Genomic DNA, 21430 nt, shown 5'->3' with positions numbered 1-21430 from the left:
AGAAAGCACTTCCTAAGTCCACTTTATTCTTGAGCACAAAGGTGGCTGCTTTCACAACAGGTGACTGTGTCCCACTAACAAGCTGTAGGGCCCAAGGCTCAGTCCAAGTTCTGTCATTTGTAGTTCTGCTTGTCTTCATGGTCCTTCTGCCACACTGGAGAATGGACCAGAAAACACAGCCTGTTCTTAGGATGCTATCAAATCTCCGAGGTACCTGAGGAGTATTGGAGATCTAGAGAACATCACTTATTTTATAGATACAAAAACAAAAACCCAGGTGATACAACTTAGCAGCCGAGCCTTACTGTGCAGGCGTGGCCACTGCTTTCCCACCGTCTTCAGTAAAGAGAAATGACTGCAATTTAGACCTGGTAACAATAAAGAAACTGGCCAGGTTTACTTATCCTAACGGAGAACCACCTCAATCTAAACTAATAAAGAGCTGATTAGACTACAAACGTGTAGGATGCACCAACCTTACATCTATAAAACCAAACTCCTCTTGATGGATATTCATGTATAGTTTAACTTATTATTAGAGTGCTCATGTAGAAACCCCAAAAGGAAAATAAGTCTCAATTACACTGCAACATTTTCAGTCCTCATAATAATCTGAAGTTGTCAATTTTGATCTTTACACTTCCCTAGAGATTCCTTGGGGCAGAGGGAGTGGAAAGGGAAGAGGTCAAAGAGAAAGTAGGTAAGTGTTCTAGTTAAATTTAAATTATCTACAAACGATTGTATTTATGACATAATTGCCACCTCCGCTTGCCAGATGTTGCCAAGTATCATGGTAAAAGTTGAACAGCATGAAATACTCTGGCCAGACCCCAGCAGGATCCCAGGGTCTGAAATAACACTAGCAGGTTATCCACCGCTACCAACTTGTCCACAGCAGCATTTTCCTCTCTAGTTAGCTGGATTTAATCATCCACAAACACAGATCAAACAGCAGAGCTGCTTATGCTCCTGAGATTTATAATTTTTAAGATGAAAGGACCAAAACATCACCTTCCCAACCCTCTCATTGCACAGGGAAGAAATCAAGGCCCTCAGAGGTGAAGTGACTTGCCCAAGTCACCACAGACAGTTAACCATAGACACAGGGCAGGCTCAAAGCTCCACCTCCCAATCTGGTCTTTTGCCCACAGTCCTTGAACTATAATCTTACTACTTTAAGTAATAGTTCTCTACGAGCCATAAGCCTACATTATTTCAGGTCTGAAACTCCCTGCTTAGAACCCCAGTGGGATGGATGAGGCTCAGCATTCTGCTTTGATATAAGGGTTAGATGTCTTGAAGGAGACTATAATATAATTTATAGGTTCTCTAAAGACATGCACTATATCACATAGCACAGCAAATTAGACAAGGTAAAGTCTTTTTTATTTTGGGGCTTTTTTTTTTTTAAAGTGTGTGTAGGGTTTTGCCTTCATGGGAAGTCTATGCCTGGTGCCTGAGGAGGTCAGAAAATGACATGGAAACTGTAGTAATAGATGATTATTAGCCATCATGTAGGTACTGGGAACTAAACCTGGGTCCTCTGGAAGAACAGCCAAGTGCTCTTAACCACTAAGCCATCTCTCCAGCAGCTAGGGTGAGGTCTTTTTAAAAAATGCTCTAGATGAAAATTCCTGAGATCCTACTATCCATGTAAGTTGGTGGGAGTAATACCACAAAAAGTCATAGCCTTAATCATCATAAAAACTTCCTATAGCACACACTGATCCAATCCAGACCTTTCCCTAATTAAAAAAAAAAGTATGTTTTAGATGACATCAAAATTTATATACTTAATGTGTACAACTCAGTAGCAGGCATTTGTCTGAAATCAATCCCATGAACCCACCCACAGACAGGAGGAGAGAATCCAGTCCTGAGTTCCAAATGCATGCACATTCACAGACACAGACTCACATGCATACACAATTAATTAAAACACTCTTCAAAAACATGAAATCTTGTTATTAACTGTAGCCACCGTGTTGTAAAGCACGCCTCTTGACTAGCCCAGTTCTGATTGTCTATAAAGGTCTCTGTTGTGAGATGATGAGGACGCAGTCGCTGCTTCCTGCTTTGATAAAGCCAGTTACGCTATTAATGTCACTTAATGTCACTGCACATGAGGAAATGCACATTACTGACTAGCATGAGACAACTTACTTCTACAGCAAGAATCACGTTAACAATCACAAATTGATGAGCTTCCCAAAGTAAATTATGCCTTCTGTTTCACTAGAAGGAATAAAATGCTGACACAAAAGGAGGATATCAAACACTGACATTGCTTGTGGAGAAAGTTTTATTGCTAGCTGGCTGTGATGGCATATGCCTGTAATCTCAGCACTTGGAAGCTAAAGGAGGGAAGACTGGCAATTCGAATCCAGCTTTGGAACTGCAGTGAGTATAAGCAAGCCTGGGTAGTGGGGAACTGTGGAGATGGTTCAATGGGTAGGGTGCTTGCTGTACAATCATGAGGATCTGAGTTCAGCTCCTTAGCATCTATGCAAAAGTCAGGTGTCGCAGCCCACTCCTGTAACCCCATTACCAGGGGGCAGAGACACATGGATCCTGTGTCCAGCTAATCTAGCCAAAACAATGATTCCAGGTTCAGTGAAAGATCCTATTTCAAAAAGTATGCTGGAGAAAAAAATAAAGGAAGAATTCAATGTTGGCATCTGGCTTCCACAAATGCATGCACAGATGAGTACATACACCACATATACATGCATATACCGCTCTCTCTCTCTCTCTCTCTCTCCCTCCCTCCTTGCCCCTCCTTCCTTCTCCCTCCCCACACACAAATTATGCCATCAGATTCCCTAATTTCAAAATGGGTTTCTCATATATTCAGACAGAGACAGGTAAGCATAAAAACTGCTTGGAAGACTATGTTAGAACAACCAAATCTACAGACCTGTGGCCTTTACATGGAGAAATGAAAGAAAAAGCCAGAGGAACCAACTGACATGGAGCACCACTGCCTTCTCTTAACTTATCAAGGGGTAGGCAGGAAACAGAAGCAGGATGGAGTAACCACAGGAGACACAGAGCCTCTGGGCTCAAAAAGAAGCAATAGGTTCAAAAAGTGTCTTTCCAAACAGTTAAATTAGGGGAAAATGCCTGTCCAGAGCATGGATGGAGAAGGGGACATACTCTTCACAGGACACATTCTCCCATGCACAGGTCCAATTCTTCCAGGACTCTCTCTTCCTAATGTCATGCTCAGGCTCTGGAGGTCATCCAGTCTTCTCTACTGCCAACTTCTATGGGTCCTGGGCATCTGCACCCTGAGGCAAGGACATTAATCTTCTAAGTTTTGTTGTTTTATTTTCCCCTCTTGAAAATTGAGAAATAAACTTCTCTCTAACTGTTGAGAAGGAAAACAAATATTAAGAATTCCAAAGTGGCCCGGCAGTGGTGGCGCACGCCTTTAATCCCAGCACTCGGGAGGCAGAGGCAGGTGGATTTCTGAATTCGAGGCCACCCTTGTCTACAGAGTGAGTTCCAGGACAGCCAGGGCTACACAGAGAAACCCTGTCTCAAAAAAACCAAAAAAAAAAAAAAAAAAAATCCAAGGTAGCTGAGGATGTGGCTTAGTTGGTACAGTGCCTCTCTAGAATGTAGAAGCCATGGGCAGGATCAACAGCACTCTCTTATAGTTTGAGAACAGCCTGGGATACATTTGAGATTTCTGTCTCAAAAATTAATTTAATTACTTAAATAGCAAAAAATAAAAAACTTCAAAGCAAGAGTTATATAAATGTAACAAAGAACATTTGACAAAGAATATTGGTAGCAGCCAAGGATATCTTCAGAAAGTAAATAAAACTCAAAAACCTGATTATCCACTCTGTCTCAAACAGTGGTTACTCCCATCTCTCATGGACAGACATTAGCAGTACAATAGACGGTACTGCCAGAGAGAAGCTAGGAAGAGGAAGGGAAGAAAAAATGTGTTTGTTTTGTGCTGTTTAAGGAAAAGTTCAAGCAGTGAAAAGATTCTTAAAGAGATTCTTACCAGACAACACTCCATTTTACATCCTGGGACTGCATTTCAACCATCTAGAAACACTTTATACAACATACCATTCTCCTCCTCCCCCTCCCCCTCCTCTCCCTCCCCTAAAACCCCCACTACCCAACAGAGTTTCAGAGCTTCTCTGTGTAGCCACTGGCTTTCCTAGAATTTGCTTACTTTGAACTCAGAACTATCTGCTTCTGCCTCCTGAGTGCTGGGATTAAAAGCATGCAATGCACCACCACTGCTGAGGTTTGGTCTGTGGTTAAGTATTGTAATGCTAAGTGCAGGCCCCCAAGATCAAGTTATTTCTGATGGGTAAAGATACCTATAGCCTATAGCTGGGCAGAATTGAGATAGGTGGTGCTTGGTGTTCCAGGCAAGGGGAGGAGAGGTCGGAGGAGACCAGGAGAGAGAGAGAAGGTGAAGAGAGGAGAAAGACAATGGGTTAGGAATAAAGAAAATGTGGCCCTGAGAGCTGGCCAATTGGAGTTAAGAGCAGCCTAGATGAAACACAGTAAGTAATAACTCAGGGTTATCAATAGGAAAGTAGATTATAATAGGATAGAGGATAGATATCTGCCCAGCTCTTGTGCTGATTAAAGCTTATTATAAAAAATAAATGGTGTGTGTGTCCCCTTTATCTGGTAAATAAATGGTTGAAGATGGGGTAGAAACCAGATTGGAATTAAAAATTTCTACAATACTACCACACCTGATCATACCATTTTCTGATAATGCTGGACAATTAAAAAGACATAGTACAACATAGAGCCTGATCATTGTGCTATGGTTATTAAAAGGCCAGATTCTGAGCCGGGCATGGTGGCGCATGCCTTTAATCCCAGCACTTCGGAGGCAGAGGCAGGTGGATTTCTGGGTTCGAGGCCAGCCTAGTCTACAGAGTGAGTTCCAGGACAGCCAGGGCTATACAGAGAAACACTGTCTCAAAAAAAAAAAAAAAAAAAAAAGTCAGAGCAGTTGGGGCTGGAGGGATGCCTCAGTGGTTGAGAGCACGGACTGCTTTTCCAGAGGACCTGAGTTAAATTCCCAGCACCCACAATTGTAGCTCCAAAATCTGATACTCTTACACGGACATACATGCAGGCAAACAGCAATGCTCGATAGATAGATAGATAGATAGATAGATAGATAGATAGATAGATAGATAGATGGATAAATGTCAGAGCAGTCAATTTTACAAACAGAAAACAAGGTGCTTTGTTAAGCACTATGAACGAGACAGGAGTCACAGAAGTGTAACAGAAGACAGATTCAGTTTTTTGATGGGGTGAGTTGGGCTTTGAGGGTGAAGATTTCATGTCAAAGGTTTTCTTGAGTTAATATCCACAGAGAGGAAAGGAAGAGCTACCTAGGCAGTGGACAAAGCCTGTGCACTGAAAACAATCTGTATTTAAGGACCTCTAGGACCAGTGTGGCTGAAGAGAAAGACAGACAGGAAATGTGAACAGATAGGGCTGGGGGGAGGGGGGGGAACTTGCACTTACAGAGCGGGCCACAAAGGCTGGAATCAATGAGACATGTCTAGTTGGTTATTTATCTACCTATGCCCCACAGGAGCAACAGGACCATATGCTGCTGTGACACTGACACTGGAAAACCCCACTCCTGAAGAATGAAGCACTCCACACACCAATGTGGGAGTCCTCATTCATGTTTTAATTTACACTATTACTATGTTAATGTTGCTTAGCTGGTTGTAGACTATAAGGACAACACAGTAAAACTTCAGGGGAAAGCTTAAAGGGGCCTTGTGGTAGACCCCAACTCAAGGTCTGCTTTCTAAGACCCCATGTCTAAGAGTCTTCTCTGGTCAGCCACCTCACCTGTGATCAGAATGATTGTTAAACCTGCCCCTTTCTTCTGAATCACCGCATGTGTCTCTATGGTACTTGCACCCATTCTAGGATGGCTTTTACCACAATAGAGAGAAATCTAGACCCCCACAGACTAAGATAAGTCACTGAATCATCGCCTCCATTGCTCAAGGAGGTTGGCAAGGACTTATAGGATTTACCAATCTCTTCCAGGCACTCCCTGCCTCCCTCCCTCAGCTTCCTGTTGGCTGACTCTTCAATTTCTCTTACTTGCTAGTTCACTTATTTCAACTCCACTCTCAGACTGGTCTCTTAGCTTTATCCTATACATGTACAGAAAGAGGCTTGTTATGAAGAACCCCCAAAGCTTACAGAGCTCCTGTCTTCAAGGAGCTGACCACCTCACAGAGGAATCATGGAAGACAATGAAAAAGCATGCTCCACCACAGTGCCTCCAATCTTCAAAGCCTTTCTCTACCTTCCTGGGCCAAGTCCTCACACTCCTGTGCCGAACTCAAATGTGTTCATTTAACTTCAACCAGAACTTGTGACTAATCCTCTCAAAATCTTAGTTCAAAAACCCAGAGCTGCTGGGCATGGTGGTGCTCATCTTTTAACCCCAGCATTCATAAGGCAAAGATAGGCAGATCTCCAAGTTTGAGGACAGCTCAGGCTATGTAGGCCAGTCTAAGCTATGTACTGAGACTTGTCTTATAAACTAAAACAAAACAAAATAGCAAGGTTTGGGGATAGCCCCATGGACCTGGCCTATGCTTTGTTTGTTTGTGGGGGAGAGGACTGAATGAAGAAGGTGCTGTGGGACGCACTGATGTGTCCTAGCCTGGGCTATGAGTAGGGCATTCCACTTCTATTGGGGAAGAAGAATGGGCTAGATGGAGCCTTTTAGCTCCACTGTGTAAGTAGCCCATAATTTAACAGAACTTTGCCTCCCTCAAGCTTTGCTGAATGTTCTTCTAGCCTCAGCCCATTAAACCACATCCAAAATCCACATAGAGGCTGTAGAAGTCTTGACGCCTTTAAACACAGTCGTTTGAATCCGTGCCTCACCCTGGCATCTCCTTTTATCTCAAAATATTGCGACACTGGATATTAGTAATTATCTGATTCACTTTAAGGTAGAGCAGGGAAAGAAATACCAAAGGAAAAATTTAAAGCTAAAACAAATTAACAAAATTAAAATTAAAAGAAAATTCTGTAGGGACCAGAAGACTGATTTCTGGCTATATGCACAGGGTATATAGACTCTTAAAGCATCCAGCATCTAAACCTAAAGGGAGAGAACGTTTTTCTCTCCAACCACAGATCAGATAAGAGACTGAACTTTACCAGCACTAAGAACTCTATAAAGATTTCTAAACACTCAGCCCTCAGAGCAGGAATAGGGTTAGTCTTAGAGAAACTGTGGGCTGATTGTTAGTTACACAGAAAAACTATAGATAAATGTCTTAATCATACAGTGTAAGGAAATTGTTTTAATCTTTGCAAAACTAGACCATGACAGGCTGGAGAGATAGCTCAGCAGTTAAGAGCACTGGCTGCTCTTCCAGTGGTCCTGAGTTTAATTCCCAGCAATGGCTCACAACCATCTGTAATGCAATCTGATGCCCTCTTCTGGTGTTACTCATATACATATAATAAATAAATCTATCTTAAAAAAAAAAAAAAAAAAAACTAGACCATGACAACTAGAAAACAAGCCCTCGAAGAATTATGGTGAAAGACTGCTGAACTGCCCAGAGTAGACAGAAAGTGCCTGGGAGGTGAGAGAAAGTTTTACAAGTTTCTTACACTATTTTAACTTCTTTGGTGATGGTACAAATACTTTTATATTGGGAAGAATTTTAATTTTGGTTAATGTGAAACACACACACACACAATGCACATTTGGAAACAGAGTCATCACAAAAATCAAATAACTACTGGGGAACTTCCCTGATTTTAAACCTTTTCTTGTTACCACTAAAAATCAACAACTTGATCAGCACTTGGATTTGCTCAGGGTTTTCAAACACATCTGAAGCTGGTTGCCACCACTCCTCCAGAGGAAGAGAAGCAAACTGGAGTCCAGACCTGCATGTGGACCCTGACAATAAGTGATGTGATGCTTATCAAAGTGCTAGGCTAGGAGCAGTGCTCAGGAAAGGTCCCCTGAAAGCCGCCTTTAATCCCAGCACTTGGGAGGAAGAGGCAGTTAGATATCCAAGTTCGAGGTCAGTCTGGTCTACAGAGTGAGTTCCAGGACAGCCAGGGCTACATAGAGAAACAGGAAAGGTCCCATGATTCCATGATGCCAGAGTGGCCCAGAACATTTGAGCCTTACCTGATGGAAACACACTCACTCACTCACCAGGTCCCTACTCTCCTGCTCTACATGTTCCTCTTATTTAACATTTATTTAATGTGTACAAGTGTGGCCTGTGCATGAATACATAGAGGTTAGTTTTTGAGGAAAGATCAGCTTTCAGGACTCCATTTTCTTCTTCTACCATGATGGGTCCAAGGTGCCAACTCAGGTAGACAAGATTGGTAACAAGATACTTTATTTACTGAGACATCTTGCTGACACCTAAACAATGTTTTAAACAAATAGAGTAGTTGAATGTATTTATGTATAGACAATGTTTTTTAGACCTATACAATATGTAATCAAGTCAGAGTAATTGGTATATACATTATCTCATTTATCATTTGTGTTAGAAACATTAAAAATCCAGAGCTGGAGAGATGGCTCAGAAGTTAGAGCACTGATTGTTCTTGCAGAGAACCCTGGTTGGATTCCCAGGACCCATACAGTGGCTCACAGCTGCCTGTAACTCCTATTCCAGGGATCTGATGGCTCTTTCTGACCTCTACAGGGTCCAGGTACATACATGGCAAACGGAAATTCATACAAGCAAACATTAATACAACAAAAATAAAGATACAAATTAAAAAGAAAAAAAAAAACATTTAGCCAGGTGGTGGTGCACATCTTTGACCCCACCATTGGAAGACAGAGACTGGTGGGTCTGTGTGTTTGAGGACAGCCTGCTCTACAGAGTTAATTTCAGGATTGCCAAAGCTACATAGAAAAACCCTGTCTCAAAAAACAAACAAACAAAAAGAAACATTCAATAATAAATTGCCACTATTCTAGTGTGTCACCCAACTCCTTCTAAATATGTGTGTGTGTGTGTGTGTGTGTGTGTATGTATGTATGTATATGTATGTATATGTGTGTGTTTTAAATTACCTATCTATCTATCGCTCTATCTATCTGGGAGGAGGGGGCATGTGCTAGGGCATGTGTGTGAAGATCAGAGGATAATGTGGAGGATTCAATTCTGTCCTTCCACCATGTAGTTTCTAGGGATGGAATTCAGGTCATTAGACTTGGTAGCCAGTGCCTTTACCTAGGTGAGCCATCTCACCAGTCAAACCATATTTTTAATTATCTGCCCTCTGTACCTTTCTCACCCAATCCCTTGTATCCACTCCCCCCAACCCTGAGATAAGGTCTGAAGCTATGTAGCCCAGGCTTTCTTGAGCCTCCCATGTTCTGGGATTACAGGCATGTGTCATCATGACTGGTTTGGTAACCACTATTCTATTATCTGTTTCTATGAGATCAATTTCTTTAGCTTCTACATGTGAATAAGAACAAATGGTATCTGTCTTTCTATGCCTGGCTTATTTTACTTAGCATTATGTCTTCCAGTTCTACTCACGTTATCACAAGTGACAAGATTTTGTTCTTCTTCATGACTAGATAACATTCTATCAGATATACATACCACCTTTCTTTATCTGCTCATCCACAGATGAACACCTAGGTTGATTCCCTACTGTGGCTGCTGTTGAGTAGTAGCTCACTAGACACAGGACACAAGTGTGTCCTGGCATAGTGGCTTCTAGGAAAACACATGTTGCACTCTTGTACTTTAAAGGTCCAACTTACTTCCTCCATGAATGCCTGTCATCCACTTCCCTTAGGTACTTCACTCCTGCTATCAAGTTCCTGCTTTCATCCTTTGAACCACAAGGATACTTTACTTGTCAGGGTTTGTCAAGGGAACTCTGTTGTTTTGATTCCCAAGTCTCTCAATAAACAAAGAAAACAAAAACAACTGTTCGGTATCTTCTAGTAAGCATCTCCTAAACCTCTTATATTTCAGTTATTTAAGTGTATTTGAGGCTGGAGAGAAGGCTCAGAGGTTAAGAGCACTGGCTGCTCTTCCACAAGTCCCGAGTTCAATTCCCAGCATCCACATGGTGGCTCACAACTAGCCGTAATGGGATCCAATGTCCTCTTCTGGTGTATCTGAAGAGAGCAACAGTGTACTCATATAAATACAATAAATAAATAAATCTTTTTTTTTTTTTTTAAAAAGGAAGACATAGGGATTACCCACAAGCCTCTACCTGGCAATATATTAGTGACCTGGGGTTGAAGACTATTTCTTTAAAGATGCCAGGCTGTGTTTCCAGGGATTTTGACCTCCTTCATTTCGGACAGTAACTGGGCACAGGCTTTAAAAGCTTCCCTGGTGATTTCAGAGGAGTAATCTGAGTTCAGGCTAGAAAGCTTCGCTGCAAGTAACACACACTTGGTGCAGCTGTGGCCTTCTATGCAGATGTTTCTCTCTCTTTTTCAAGGCCCCTCAGGAGTCAAGGGCTATTAGTTTTAAGAGATATGATTTACCTTAGTTAAAGAGCTCCTCTGGCTGGGCCAGAGCTCACTGACAAGATCAGGATCTGGGGAACTGGCAGCACCTTGTGTTCAGAAGTGTAGGAAGAAACCAGTTTCTATAACAAACACTCCTGATGGGGGGGAGGGGATGGGGGGCTTTTGGGATAGCATTGGAAATGTAAATGAGGAAAATACCTAATAAAAATATTTAAAAAAAAACAAAACACTCCTGAGACTTAGACAAACAACTGTCCCCACATCTGAGGTGGGGGAGGGGAGATAATCCACCAGAACAAGATGGTTTTGAATTATAATTATAAATTAGTCCACAATCTAATGAAATCATGTTTAATACATGAAGACACTCCTGCATCAAGGATCCTGTTTTAGTAGTGACACCTCATGCTGAGGGGAGGAATGAAACGGACCGCACTGATCACCCCTATTAACCCGATGGGTGCTGACAGGAAGAGCTCAAGGAAATGTTCTGAAAGGCCCTCTAATTGAATAAAAGTGTACATTATCACTGAAATCCTTTTAAAGATTATAGAATAGAGACAACCAAAGTGACATCTTTCCCCATCTCAACCCTAAATCCACAAGCCATTTGCTTTATGTTAAAATAGCAGCCCCTTGCTCTGAGCAGTGGTGGCAGCACTGGGGATACAGACCTAGGCACATCTCTGAATTATGGGCCAGCCTGGTCTACACAGGGAGCTCTAGGAAAGTCAGGGCTACACAGAGAAACCCTGTCTCCAAAATAAAATAAAATAAAATAGTCCCTTGCTTTCTGGTCCCTTAACGAACTTCAAGGGGAAACTCAATCTTTATTTGCTGAGTGCCTATACTACAGTGTGTATGGCTAACACAGCATGCCAAACTCCATAGAGGAGGCAAGAAATAAAAAATAAAAAAGCAAGGCAGGGTTGTTTCTCAGGCTTTAGCATAAATCAGCAAGAAGTCACACACACACAAGCCCAGAGCACCTTCCTGTTTCCCCACCCCCCTTATACTCTCCTTGGTTCACCTAGGCTAATCTGAGTCCCTCCTCTGTGGTCCCAGGGTCACTGCCATGGTCAGGTCCTTCCTGTCATCATAGGCCCACTTTGGTGACAAAACTGCTTGGGAGGTGGGGGTTTCCTGGTGAAGGCTTTGGCAGGGTTGTTAATGAGAACTTTGTCAAGGACTTCTAAGACATGAGTTTTCAGTTTTGATATTTCAGACACATTACTAGGCAAAAAGTTACTGAAAAACATGCACCTGCTTGGTTATTATTAGACCTTAAAGAAATGAGCTTAAACTGCGAGTCTGGCCTAGTAGTTTCTTGATCTTCACCCTCTGAAGCTGGGTCAGCCCACTAAAGATGGCCTGTCTCCTGACGGAGCGTCCCTGATGAAGTGAGGCAGCATGTGTACCTCATGCTGAAGCTCCACGCTACAACACAGGGTAGGCGGTCACAGCTTATGTGGGAGGAATAGACACCATTTAGTAAGTAAGCACTTTCCAGCTTAGCAGCAAGCCTACCAGATGGTCCTTCAAACCCAGAGCCTCATGGCAACCTCCTTAGTTTACTCCTCAGACCTAACATAAGCCCCAGGACCAGAGAACTGCAAAAGGGCTGGGGTAGTGGACAGCTCTCTGTAGAGAAGCAAGAGGATCAGGTTCAAAGGTTCACATATAACCCAGGACAGATGACCAGACCTCCCTGACCCTAGCTTTCTAACCTCTATCCAGAGGGCAAGGGTTCCGACTGTCACTGAGGGACCAGCACTGCACTCTTGATGAACTGGATCAGATGGCTTAGACTGAATGGACCTGTCTTCTACACACTGACCCCAGTAACCCCAAGAGTGTACACATTTATTCATATATGTTACTGCAGCTTGAAACATTTCTAACATTTTTTGGAAACTCCTTTCAAAGACTATACTTCTGAATCCCCTAGGCAGGAGGAAGTCCTGATGATCTGAGCGTGGGTCAGATTGCAACATTTTAATAAACAAGTAAAAATCTAACCCAAGGGTTTGCAATAAACTGCTAACACAGTAGTAGCAGTTGTGGTCAAACTGCAGTATGACTCATGTAGAAGTTGTATTTGGTGATGGCCAGAAAGAACTGGGAGCTGTTTTAAGTTATATAAGGATAATTGGTTTAAGAGTAAATATATGTATTTTTTAAAAGATTCCTGGCCGGGCGTGGTGGCGCACACCTTTAATCCCAGCACTTGGGAGGCAGAGGCAGGTGGATTTCTGAGTTCGAGGCCAACCTGGTCTACAAAGTGAGTTCCAGGACTGCCGGGGCTATAGAGAAACCCTGTCTCAAAAAAAAAAAAAAAAAAAAAAAAAAAAGATTCCTTCTTGGTTTAGGGTTATTAAAACTGTTTTGGCAGGACATCTTATCCCAGTTAGGGAGGCAGAGACAAGGGATCACACAAGTTTGATTAGGCCAGCCTAGTCTATACTTTGAGTCCCAGGCCAGCCAGCACTACATAGGGAAATCATGTCTCCAAAACAAAACAAAAATTTTAAAGTTATTTTGGTGCATAAAGTTATTATGGTAGCACACACCTTTAATCTCACCCCACCCCCAGGAGTAAGATGCAGGAGAATCTCTAAGTTCAGGGCCAGCCTGGTCTACTTAATGATTTCCAGGACAGCCAAGGCTATACAGAGAGACCCTGTCCCCCCTCCCCCCAAAAAAAAGTTATTTTTAAAGTTACTTAATAGTACATAAGTAAACTACATGATTAGAAAGTTATAATTGCTATAACCAAAATGTTAAAGGGGGGGGAGAGACAGATCGGGGGGTTGGGTTTTTTTTGGGGGGGGGTCTGGTTTTTCAAGACAGGGACAGGGTTTCTCTGTGTAGCCCTGGCTGTCCTGGAACTCACTCTGTTCGAGACCAGGCTGGCCTGGAACTCAGAAATCCACCTGCCTCTGCCTCCCGAGTGCTGGGATTAAAGGCGTGCGCCACCACTGTCCGCGGGAAGACAGATTTGTATAACTGTAAATTGACCCTGAAGAAGCAATTATTTTGAAAGTGACACTTTTTTCTTTTGAAGAACAGGTTCAGGTATGTTTGTAGAGGGGGAAAAACCTACCAAAGTAATAAGTTTGCTGTCAACTGGTACTTCAATCTTCCTAAGAAAAACAGCTGCAAGGACAAACCAGGAGAAGAACAGAAGCCTCTAAAAGGACAATTAATACGTTAGCTCTTGATTTATGAACACTCTTCAGGCGAAACTTTAAATGGTTTCAAAACCCAGCAAAGGATCTTATCTGCAGGAGACAGGCTGCAATCAGAACCTAAGTCACAGGATGACCCTCGGGTATTTCAGAGCGCTCACAGGGCTGCATCTGCTAGAAAGCTGATCTGAAACCACTACAGAGCAAAGGAAGCTGTGAAGGAGCTATTTAAAAAGCCAGAATGAAACATCTTCCCACCGACACTTAGTTACACAGGGGTCAGAGACTCAACCAAGATTGTTTTCATCCTGAAAACATAAGCCAAACATCTCCATCCATCTTATAAATCCATGCTTCTAAAAGAAAACAGCTTACTACACAGTGGTTGTCATAAAACCAATTAAAGTTGATTTTATGCTTTTATAAAAAAAAAAAAAAATCCAACAGTTGCAGAGATGGCTCAGTGATTAAGAGCACTGGCTGCTCTTTCAGAAGACCTGGGTTTGATTCCCAGCACCCATGGGGTAGCTCACAATTGTCTGTAACTCAAGTTCCAGGAGGGACTGATATGGCTTCTGTAGGCACCAGGCATGTAGGTGGTATATACACATACATGCAGATAAAATGCCTGTACACATAAAATGAAAATAATAAAATTAACGGTAGCTGGGCATGGTGGCGCATGCCTTTAATCCCAGCACTCGGGAGGCAGAGGCAGGCGGATTTCTGAGTTCGAGGCCAGTCTGGTCTACAGAGTGAGTTCCATGACAGCCAGAGCTACACAGAGAAACCCTGTCTTGAATTAATTGATTAATTAATTAATTTACTGATAAAAAATATCTGTTTCAGTCTGGGAAAGAAAAACATTATCTATGTAAATCTGTGCACAGAAAAAAAATGTCTGAAAAATATCAAGATATTAGAAGATTAACGTCAGGGAAAAGCATTTCAAAACCACAATGAATTACCACTCATCCCTAGAGAACTCTAAGAACAGAACAGACAGTAGTGCATATTGTAATTGTCCTTTTGGAGGTTCCTGTTCTTTTCAACACATTGCAGGTGAGAATGTAAACTATCAAGTTGATTTTAGAGAAGAGTCTGGCCATTAATCAAAAGGTTAAATGTGTAGGTATCACGTGATCCAGCAATTCTACACCAAGAAAATGGAAAACATGCATCCATTCAGAAAGCAGCACCTAAGTGTTCTTAGTAACACCCACAGCAGTCCCAAAGCAGAAACAGTCCACAAGACCATCAGCTGCTAGCATGCGGTGTCCCACAAACAGAAAGATTGTCTGCAACTAATGATATGTTCTGTGTGAGCCTTGAAACAACCAGAATGACGTATCAACGGCATCAGTGGTGCGATGCAAGTATTACACGATTCCATCCATGAGAAAGGTGCAAAACGGGCAAAGCTACTGAGACAGAAAGTGGGCTAGCATTGCGAGAGCACAGGAGGTGGAGGTGGGAAGGAAAGAGAGCAACAGCTACTGAGCTTAGGATTTCTTTTAGTGACAATGAAAACGGTGCAAACTTCCTCATGGAGATGGTTGTACAATTCTATCAATACACTAAAAACTATGGATGAGCCCTTTTAGTGGATGAACTAGAGTCAACTAAGCTATTGGAAATGTTACTGGAGGTGGTGCTCAGTTTGCAGTGATTATACAGGGGCTTTAGTTTCACCTCTGCTTTAGCTAGCCTTTCTAAGTTTTCTTCAATAAAAATGATTATTTTGGTTGGTTTTTTTGTTTGTTATTTGATTTGGTTTTGTTTTGTTTTGTTTGAGACAGGGTTTATTTATGTAGCCCTAGCTGCCCTGGAACTTGCTCTGTAGACCAGGCTGGCCTTAAATTCATAGGGATCTTTCTGCCTCTGCCTCTCAAGTGCTGAGATTAAAAGTGTGTGACACCTCTGCCCAAATCTGGATTTTTAAAAATTTGCCATGTTATCACACAAAAAGGAGCATGTGCTGAGAGAGAGAGAGAGAGAGAATAAATATCCCTAAATAGGCAATACACCCTTCCTTATAAAACTGGGAAATGGAAACAACCCCATGACTCCAGCCAGGCAACTGCTAGGCAAACCATGGCTCAGTGTTCTTCCAGCCCAATCAGGACCCCACCATTACCCAACCTGTGGAAAGACACAAAAGCTCAAACGCTTTTTACCTGGTCTACAAAGTGAGTTCCAGGACAACCAGGGCTATACAGAGAAACCCTGTCTCGAAAAACCAAAAAAAAAAAAAAAAAAAAACTTTTAAAATCAAATGCAAGTAACAACCTTATGATAATTTGTTTTAACTTCTACTTTTCCCAACAGGGTAGGGTGTGCTCATCCACCCTTTGTAGTGCATACCTCTACAATATGTCACTCTGAGGCAGGCAAGTCTGAAACCAGACATGGAATATGGTAAAGCTGAAGCCACAGCGCAGTCTGCGGCATCCGGGAGACACGGCCAACCAACACCCTTATTATTCATGGGATATGATTCACCAGCCCTACTTTTTAAGTCAGCATCACACTCTAATCATCTTGCGAGGTGATAGCCCCCAAATTATTTGAAAATAATATGAACTGAATCCATTAAAATGACATTAGGTATTTCTCCTCTGTATCTTTCCTATGGAGGAAATATTTGATCACTATAAAACACACAAAATATTAAAAAGACTTTAGACCCCAAAGGCAAGGGAAAAATCCAATAATAATTAAATAGTCATCTAATGATTCTGTAATGTGAAAATGGTGTGGAAAAGCCTAAAGCAAGCAAATAACTCCCTGCCCTCAGCCTAGGAAGGAGGAGCTACGCTCCCAGACAGTGTGAGGGAACCTTGGCTCACTGGATGGCTGGCTAGTCATGATCAAGCTCTGTCTTTGAATTTTGGAAAAAAAAAAAAAGATTTACTTTTTATTCCATATATAAATGTTTGCCAACATGTATGTATTTGTTTACCACATGAAAGCCTGGTGTCTGCAGAGGTTAGAACAGGGTGTTGGATCTCATCAAATTGGAATTACAGACTGCAGTTAGCCTCCATGTGGGTGCTGGGAATCCAACCCAGGTCCTCTGTAAGAGCTGTAAATGCTTTTTTTTTTTTTTTTTTTTTTTGGTATAGCCCTGGCTATCCTGGAACTCACTCTGTAGACCAGGCTGGCCTGGAACTCAGAAATCCACCTGCCTCTGCCCCCCGAGTGCTGGGATTACAGGTGTTCGATACCCCTGCCCAGGTGTAAATGCTCTTTCTTAAGAGCAAATCTCACATAGGATTCTGAAACACTATCCTGCTGAAGAAAGCGGAGTGGGCTGCTAAGCTGCTGAACCTTAACTTACATATGTGCGCAACTACGGCTTAATTTTACCAGCAACCATCCTGATAACATCAGCAATGAAACATCTTAATCATAGCCACAGAACAAATAACTCCATGTCTCTTACTAGGATAATTCATTCAGGTGATAGCTATCAAGGAAAAGGATAAACAAGGGCATTTCTGGTTGAGATTTCTCTCTCTGAGGCACAGTGTGTTTCTTACATCTACAGTCCTTGGTTCTCAGGGACTTTTCCTTAACCCACATCAAACCAAATACCGACTAAATAAACTTGATATATCTTCGCTGAGCTTTTTATTTATTTTTTTTTAAACAAACGCATTTGGTCTCACATGCTGCCAATCTTGAAGTGGTGCCCATGTAAAATTAACCCACATTAGGTATAAGATAAGGGTCTGGGAAGAAAGGGAAAACTCTAGAATGTAACTAACTTATTAAGCACATTCCAAATTGGCAAAAGCAGCCTCTAGTACTTACTAATGAGGATGTTACTGCATTTTGGGTCTTGTAGCCTCGAATCTCAACTAATACTGAGTCAGTGACAGGCTCAATTAAAAAACACACTCCCTGAAAATCACAGCATCACCTCCAGTGCACTAGCTACTCCATCAGTCAAAACAAAATAACCATAATAGCACAACACTTACAATGATGGAGTAAAAAGGCACTTTGGCAGGGAGAGGAAGAGAATACACACACACCACCCCGTATGTGCAAGTACCTTCCCTCCCACGCACTAGCTGCCCCCATTTCACAGATCAGGAAACTGAGTCCCTAAAAATAAAATAACTTGCCTGAGGATACAGCTAGCAAGTTCTCAGTTAGACTGGTCTATCTGATGTAACAGCTGCTGTGCTTTGCCCAGCGTCATTGCTGTCTACTGTAAGTATGAATTCTGCTCTGACTTCCACTTCAGATCTTAAAAATCCTATCTTACTATGTTTGGAGTTAAAGAAATCTTTTATTAGAAGAAAATTCTGAAAAGTAAAAGCCAACCTTTCGACTAAAAAAGTTACAGTAAAACAACCTTTGCTAAGGGCCTGGAATCTTTTATGTGAACTCTGACAAGTCTGAGTTTCTAAGCAGGACTTGAAAATACATGAACTATGCTGCTGAGTGACAAAAACACTAGAATCCAGCAAAAGCAGAAGAAATGCCAAGTTGTTCAGAAGGAAACCGGGTCCACCTCGGCTGTGAAACTATGACACATTGGAGCTCCATGGGAAACATCCAGTCATTCTGTTTATACTCGTTATCTGTGAGCAGATACCAGGCAGCAATCAATCAACCCAAGGTGAAGTGCCCAAGTTCAAAACCTGGTCCTAGTTGTGAAAAGTACATCTTTTCTTTTTAATTAGGAGAAAAAGAAGAAGAAGGAAAACAAACAAACAAAAAAAAAAACAAAGAAACAAAAAACACCTAGGGTCTACCATGAAGAAAACGCATATAAATTTCCGTTTGGAAAAAAAACAAACCAACTTGAATTTGAAAAAGTAGACCTTCTTTAATACTTCAGTAGTCTCTAAATTCTAGTGTGTTATTCTGAGAGCACAGACAATTATTTACCTACAAGGCATAAGAGTTCAAAGAGTTGGCCGGAGCTAACAACGCGCGGCTGGCCCGCGGGTCTCCACACATGTCAGTCTTCCACCAGGACACCTGGTACATGATATGCCATATTAAAGGGAACACGGTACCTTCAAAGAGGTCATTAAATAGAACCAGTACAAGTGCACCATGCCCACATCCTGAACAGTGCATTTTAAAAAAAAATTTAAAGCCCCCAGTTCTTCCAACCAGAAGATGAAAATAGCCATGTCCGCCTACAAAATGTCCTCTTTAGCCAAAGTGTTCAAATCCTGAGTGGATAAAGAGTTAAATAAATATAAACCGATATTCTTCTCAAAAAAAAAAAAATGCGAAGACGTTTCTAACGGCCCCGCACGTGAGACAGCTTAAGTTTTGCAGTACAATTCTGGCCCACACAACCGGGTCTTTAAAAGGATCCAATGCCCACAGCTTAACTTGTTTAATGACGCCTTCGCCGTCTAGCAAAATTATTGGTAGGAAGCCCCCTGCCTCGGAATACAAAGAAACCTTCGGGTCAGGTAGGCAGAAACCAGCGGCGGCTGGGTAAAAACGCCGTACCCATTCCCGGCTTCAATCGCTTTCCAAAGTCTCATTTAAAAACAAAACAAAACAAAAAACTTTCGAGCAAAGATTCAAAACTCCAGTCCACCACCCGCTTCCCCCGGCTTCGGGTGTCCATCCGCGGCCACGGCGACAGTGCGGGCGCCCACCTGTGGAGACCGCGGGGCAGGTGGGCAGCGCGCCCAGGGCCCGGCCTTCGGGAGACAGCTCCGAGTCGCGCGCGTCCCGGGCCCTGGAGCCGCTCGCGGTCTGCCTCGGCCGCGCTGGCCCCGGAGGCGGACGCCAGTGTGTGGCCGGCCGCCGCAGCTCCCACCGCCAAGCCTCCCGCAGCTGCCTCAGCCCAGGCGCCGGGCCTCCCGCCGCTGCGGCCCGGCTCGGACGCCAGCCCCCGCCACCGCGCGACTCTCCTCGGGCCGCGAGCCGGCCGTCCCCGCACCGCACTCCCCTGGTTACTCACCCCGGGGCCGGGCGGCTGTAGCAGCAGCGCCAGCAGGAGCAACAGCCACCGGGCCGGCATGGCGGGACGTGGCCCTAACTCCGGGCCCCGCCGGCCGGTTCTGGAGACCGCGCGGACAGAGGGCTGGACGGGGGCGCCGCAACGACAGCGCGGCACCGGCGGAGGATCGGTGGACACGGAGCTGACTGGGCGGCGGCGACACCCCCATTCCCAACCCTATAAGTGCCTTGTGTCCCGGCTTCTTCCGGTCGGGGCGGGCTTTAGGGCGGTCCCGGGGGCGGAGGCTGTGAGAGGCGGAGTCACTGCCTGGATGGGGAGGAGCCTATGTTGTTTTGTGGGCGTGGTAAGAGTGGGAGGGTGGGGTTAGAAGCCAACGCGGTGCTAGCTTCTAGCTGCCTCCTATCCTGGGCGCTAGAAGCCGAAGACCAACTCTTGGCTTTGGGTATTTGTGGACGCTGTGCTTCTGAATGAAGAAGCTTGTTCGCAAGCCAAGGGAAAATGACATGTTACCCCACAGGAAGTCCCACTCGCCCGATGAAGAACCCGAGGCGCCAGGCTTGGTCTGGAAGAAGGGAATGCCCACAACCCTCCGTCTCCCTGCTGCCAGTCAGCACTTACTAGGGTTGCCTAAGCGACCTCTAGAGCAGAGCAAGGGTTTCAGCAGCTGGCGGAAATTCGACCCTGAGCCGCAGCCCTAGAGTTCACGAGGGTCCTCCAGCTGTGCCTCATCCAGCCCGAAGGCCCCTTTCTTCCCTAGCCTTGCCCCTCAGGAATTCCCCGAAAGTCATGTCCAACAGCCATCCGTTCCTCTCGGGATGAACCACAGCCAACTCATTCACCAAAAATTATAAGGAAATCATGCCGGCCTCTCGTGTGACATGTGTTTACGTGACCTTTGTAGATGTGGCCTGGTGAAGCTTGAGAGGACACGTGTCACAACTCTTTGGAGGTGGGCTGAGGACTCCAAGGTCTATTTAAGGGTGTGGATTATTAATCAGAACTAATGAGCCCAATAAGTTGTTTGGTCACTGGGTCCCAAGCTGCCCTCCTCTGAGTTGGAAGAGGGAGAACTTGTTTATAATAGGAAAGACAAAACATTCAGTGCTCAAGGAAAAAGTAGCTTATTATTCTAGTAGAAAAAGGGAGTTGCTGGGAGTGTAGCTCTGTTGGTACAGCACTTGCATAGTCTGCGAGAGAGGTACTGGGCTACATCTCCAGCCCTCCCAATACTGGATGTGTTGCCTCACAACTGAAATCCCAGCACCCTGGGGGTGGAGACAGGATCCGAAGTTCTAAGTAATCCTTGGCTACCTAGTGAGTTTTAAGACAGCCCAGATTATGTGGGGCCACGGGAGAACTGGAGCAAATTCTCTGTTTCCCCTGGCTTGCTCCTTTGACAGCCCGTTGGGATTTTCAGGTTTTTGAAGAGAAAAGGTTATGGGGGGCGGGGGGGGGAACACACAAAGAAGTAGTATATGATAGGTAGGGATTAGGAGTGCGTTGGGCTCAGGGCCCAGTCAGTATGTGCTTTGGGTCAACTCTATCCAATGGTAACAGACAGAACTGTCCCTAGGAAGACCAATCCTATTCCCGCCTCTACCCCCACAACCTGGAGAAGCTCCCACCATGCTGCAGAAGCCAGCACCAGCCTGTGAAGGGAATTTTGGGCAAGTTTGAAAGCAGCAGACACAATTAGAAGTGTTACCCACAAGTCTCAAGGCAAGTAAGTTTGGGATTTGCAGAGAGAAT

General features: G+C 43.7%; 1 protein-coding gene across 1 annotated transcript in view; it reads right to left on the bottom strand.

Moving 5' to 3' along the window:
* Positions 1 to 19909, bottom strand: part of Ern1 (endoplasmic reticulum to nucleus signaling 1) — a 93099-nt gene extending 73190 nt beyond the window's left edge. The window contains exon 1 of the mRNA XM_021175571.3: positions 19682 to 19909. Coding sequence (XP_021031230.1) covers positions 19682 to 19741 — 60 coding nt within the window. The 5' untranslated portion in view covers positions 19742 to 19909. The remainder of the gene's footprint in view (positions 1 to 19681) is intronic.
* Between the last annotated feature and the right edge of the window lie 1521 nt (positions 19910 to 21430).

Source organism: Mus caroli, unplaced genomic scaffold (genome assembly GCF_978045245.1).
Source record: "Mus caroli unplaced genomic scaffold, Mus_caroli_1 scaffold_13, whole genome shotgun sequence".
Lineage (NCBI taxonomy): Eukaryota > Metazoa > Chordata > Mammalia > Rodentia > Muridae > Mus > Mus caroli.
The sequence above is the reverse complement of the archived record's forward strand: the minus strand, read 5'-3'. Positions and strand labels throughout refer to the sequence as shown.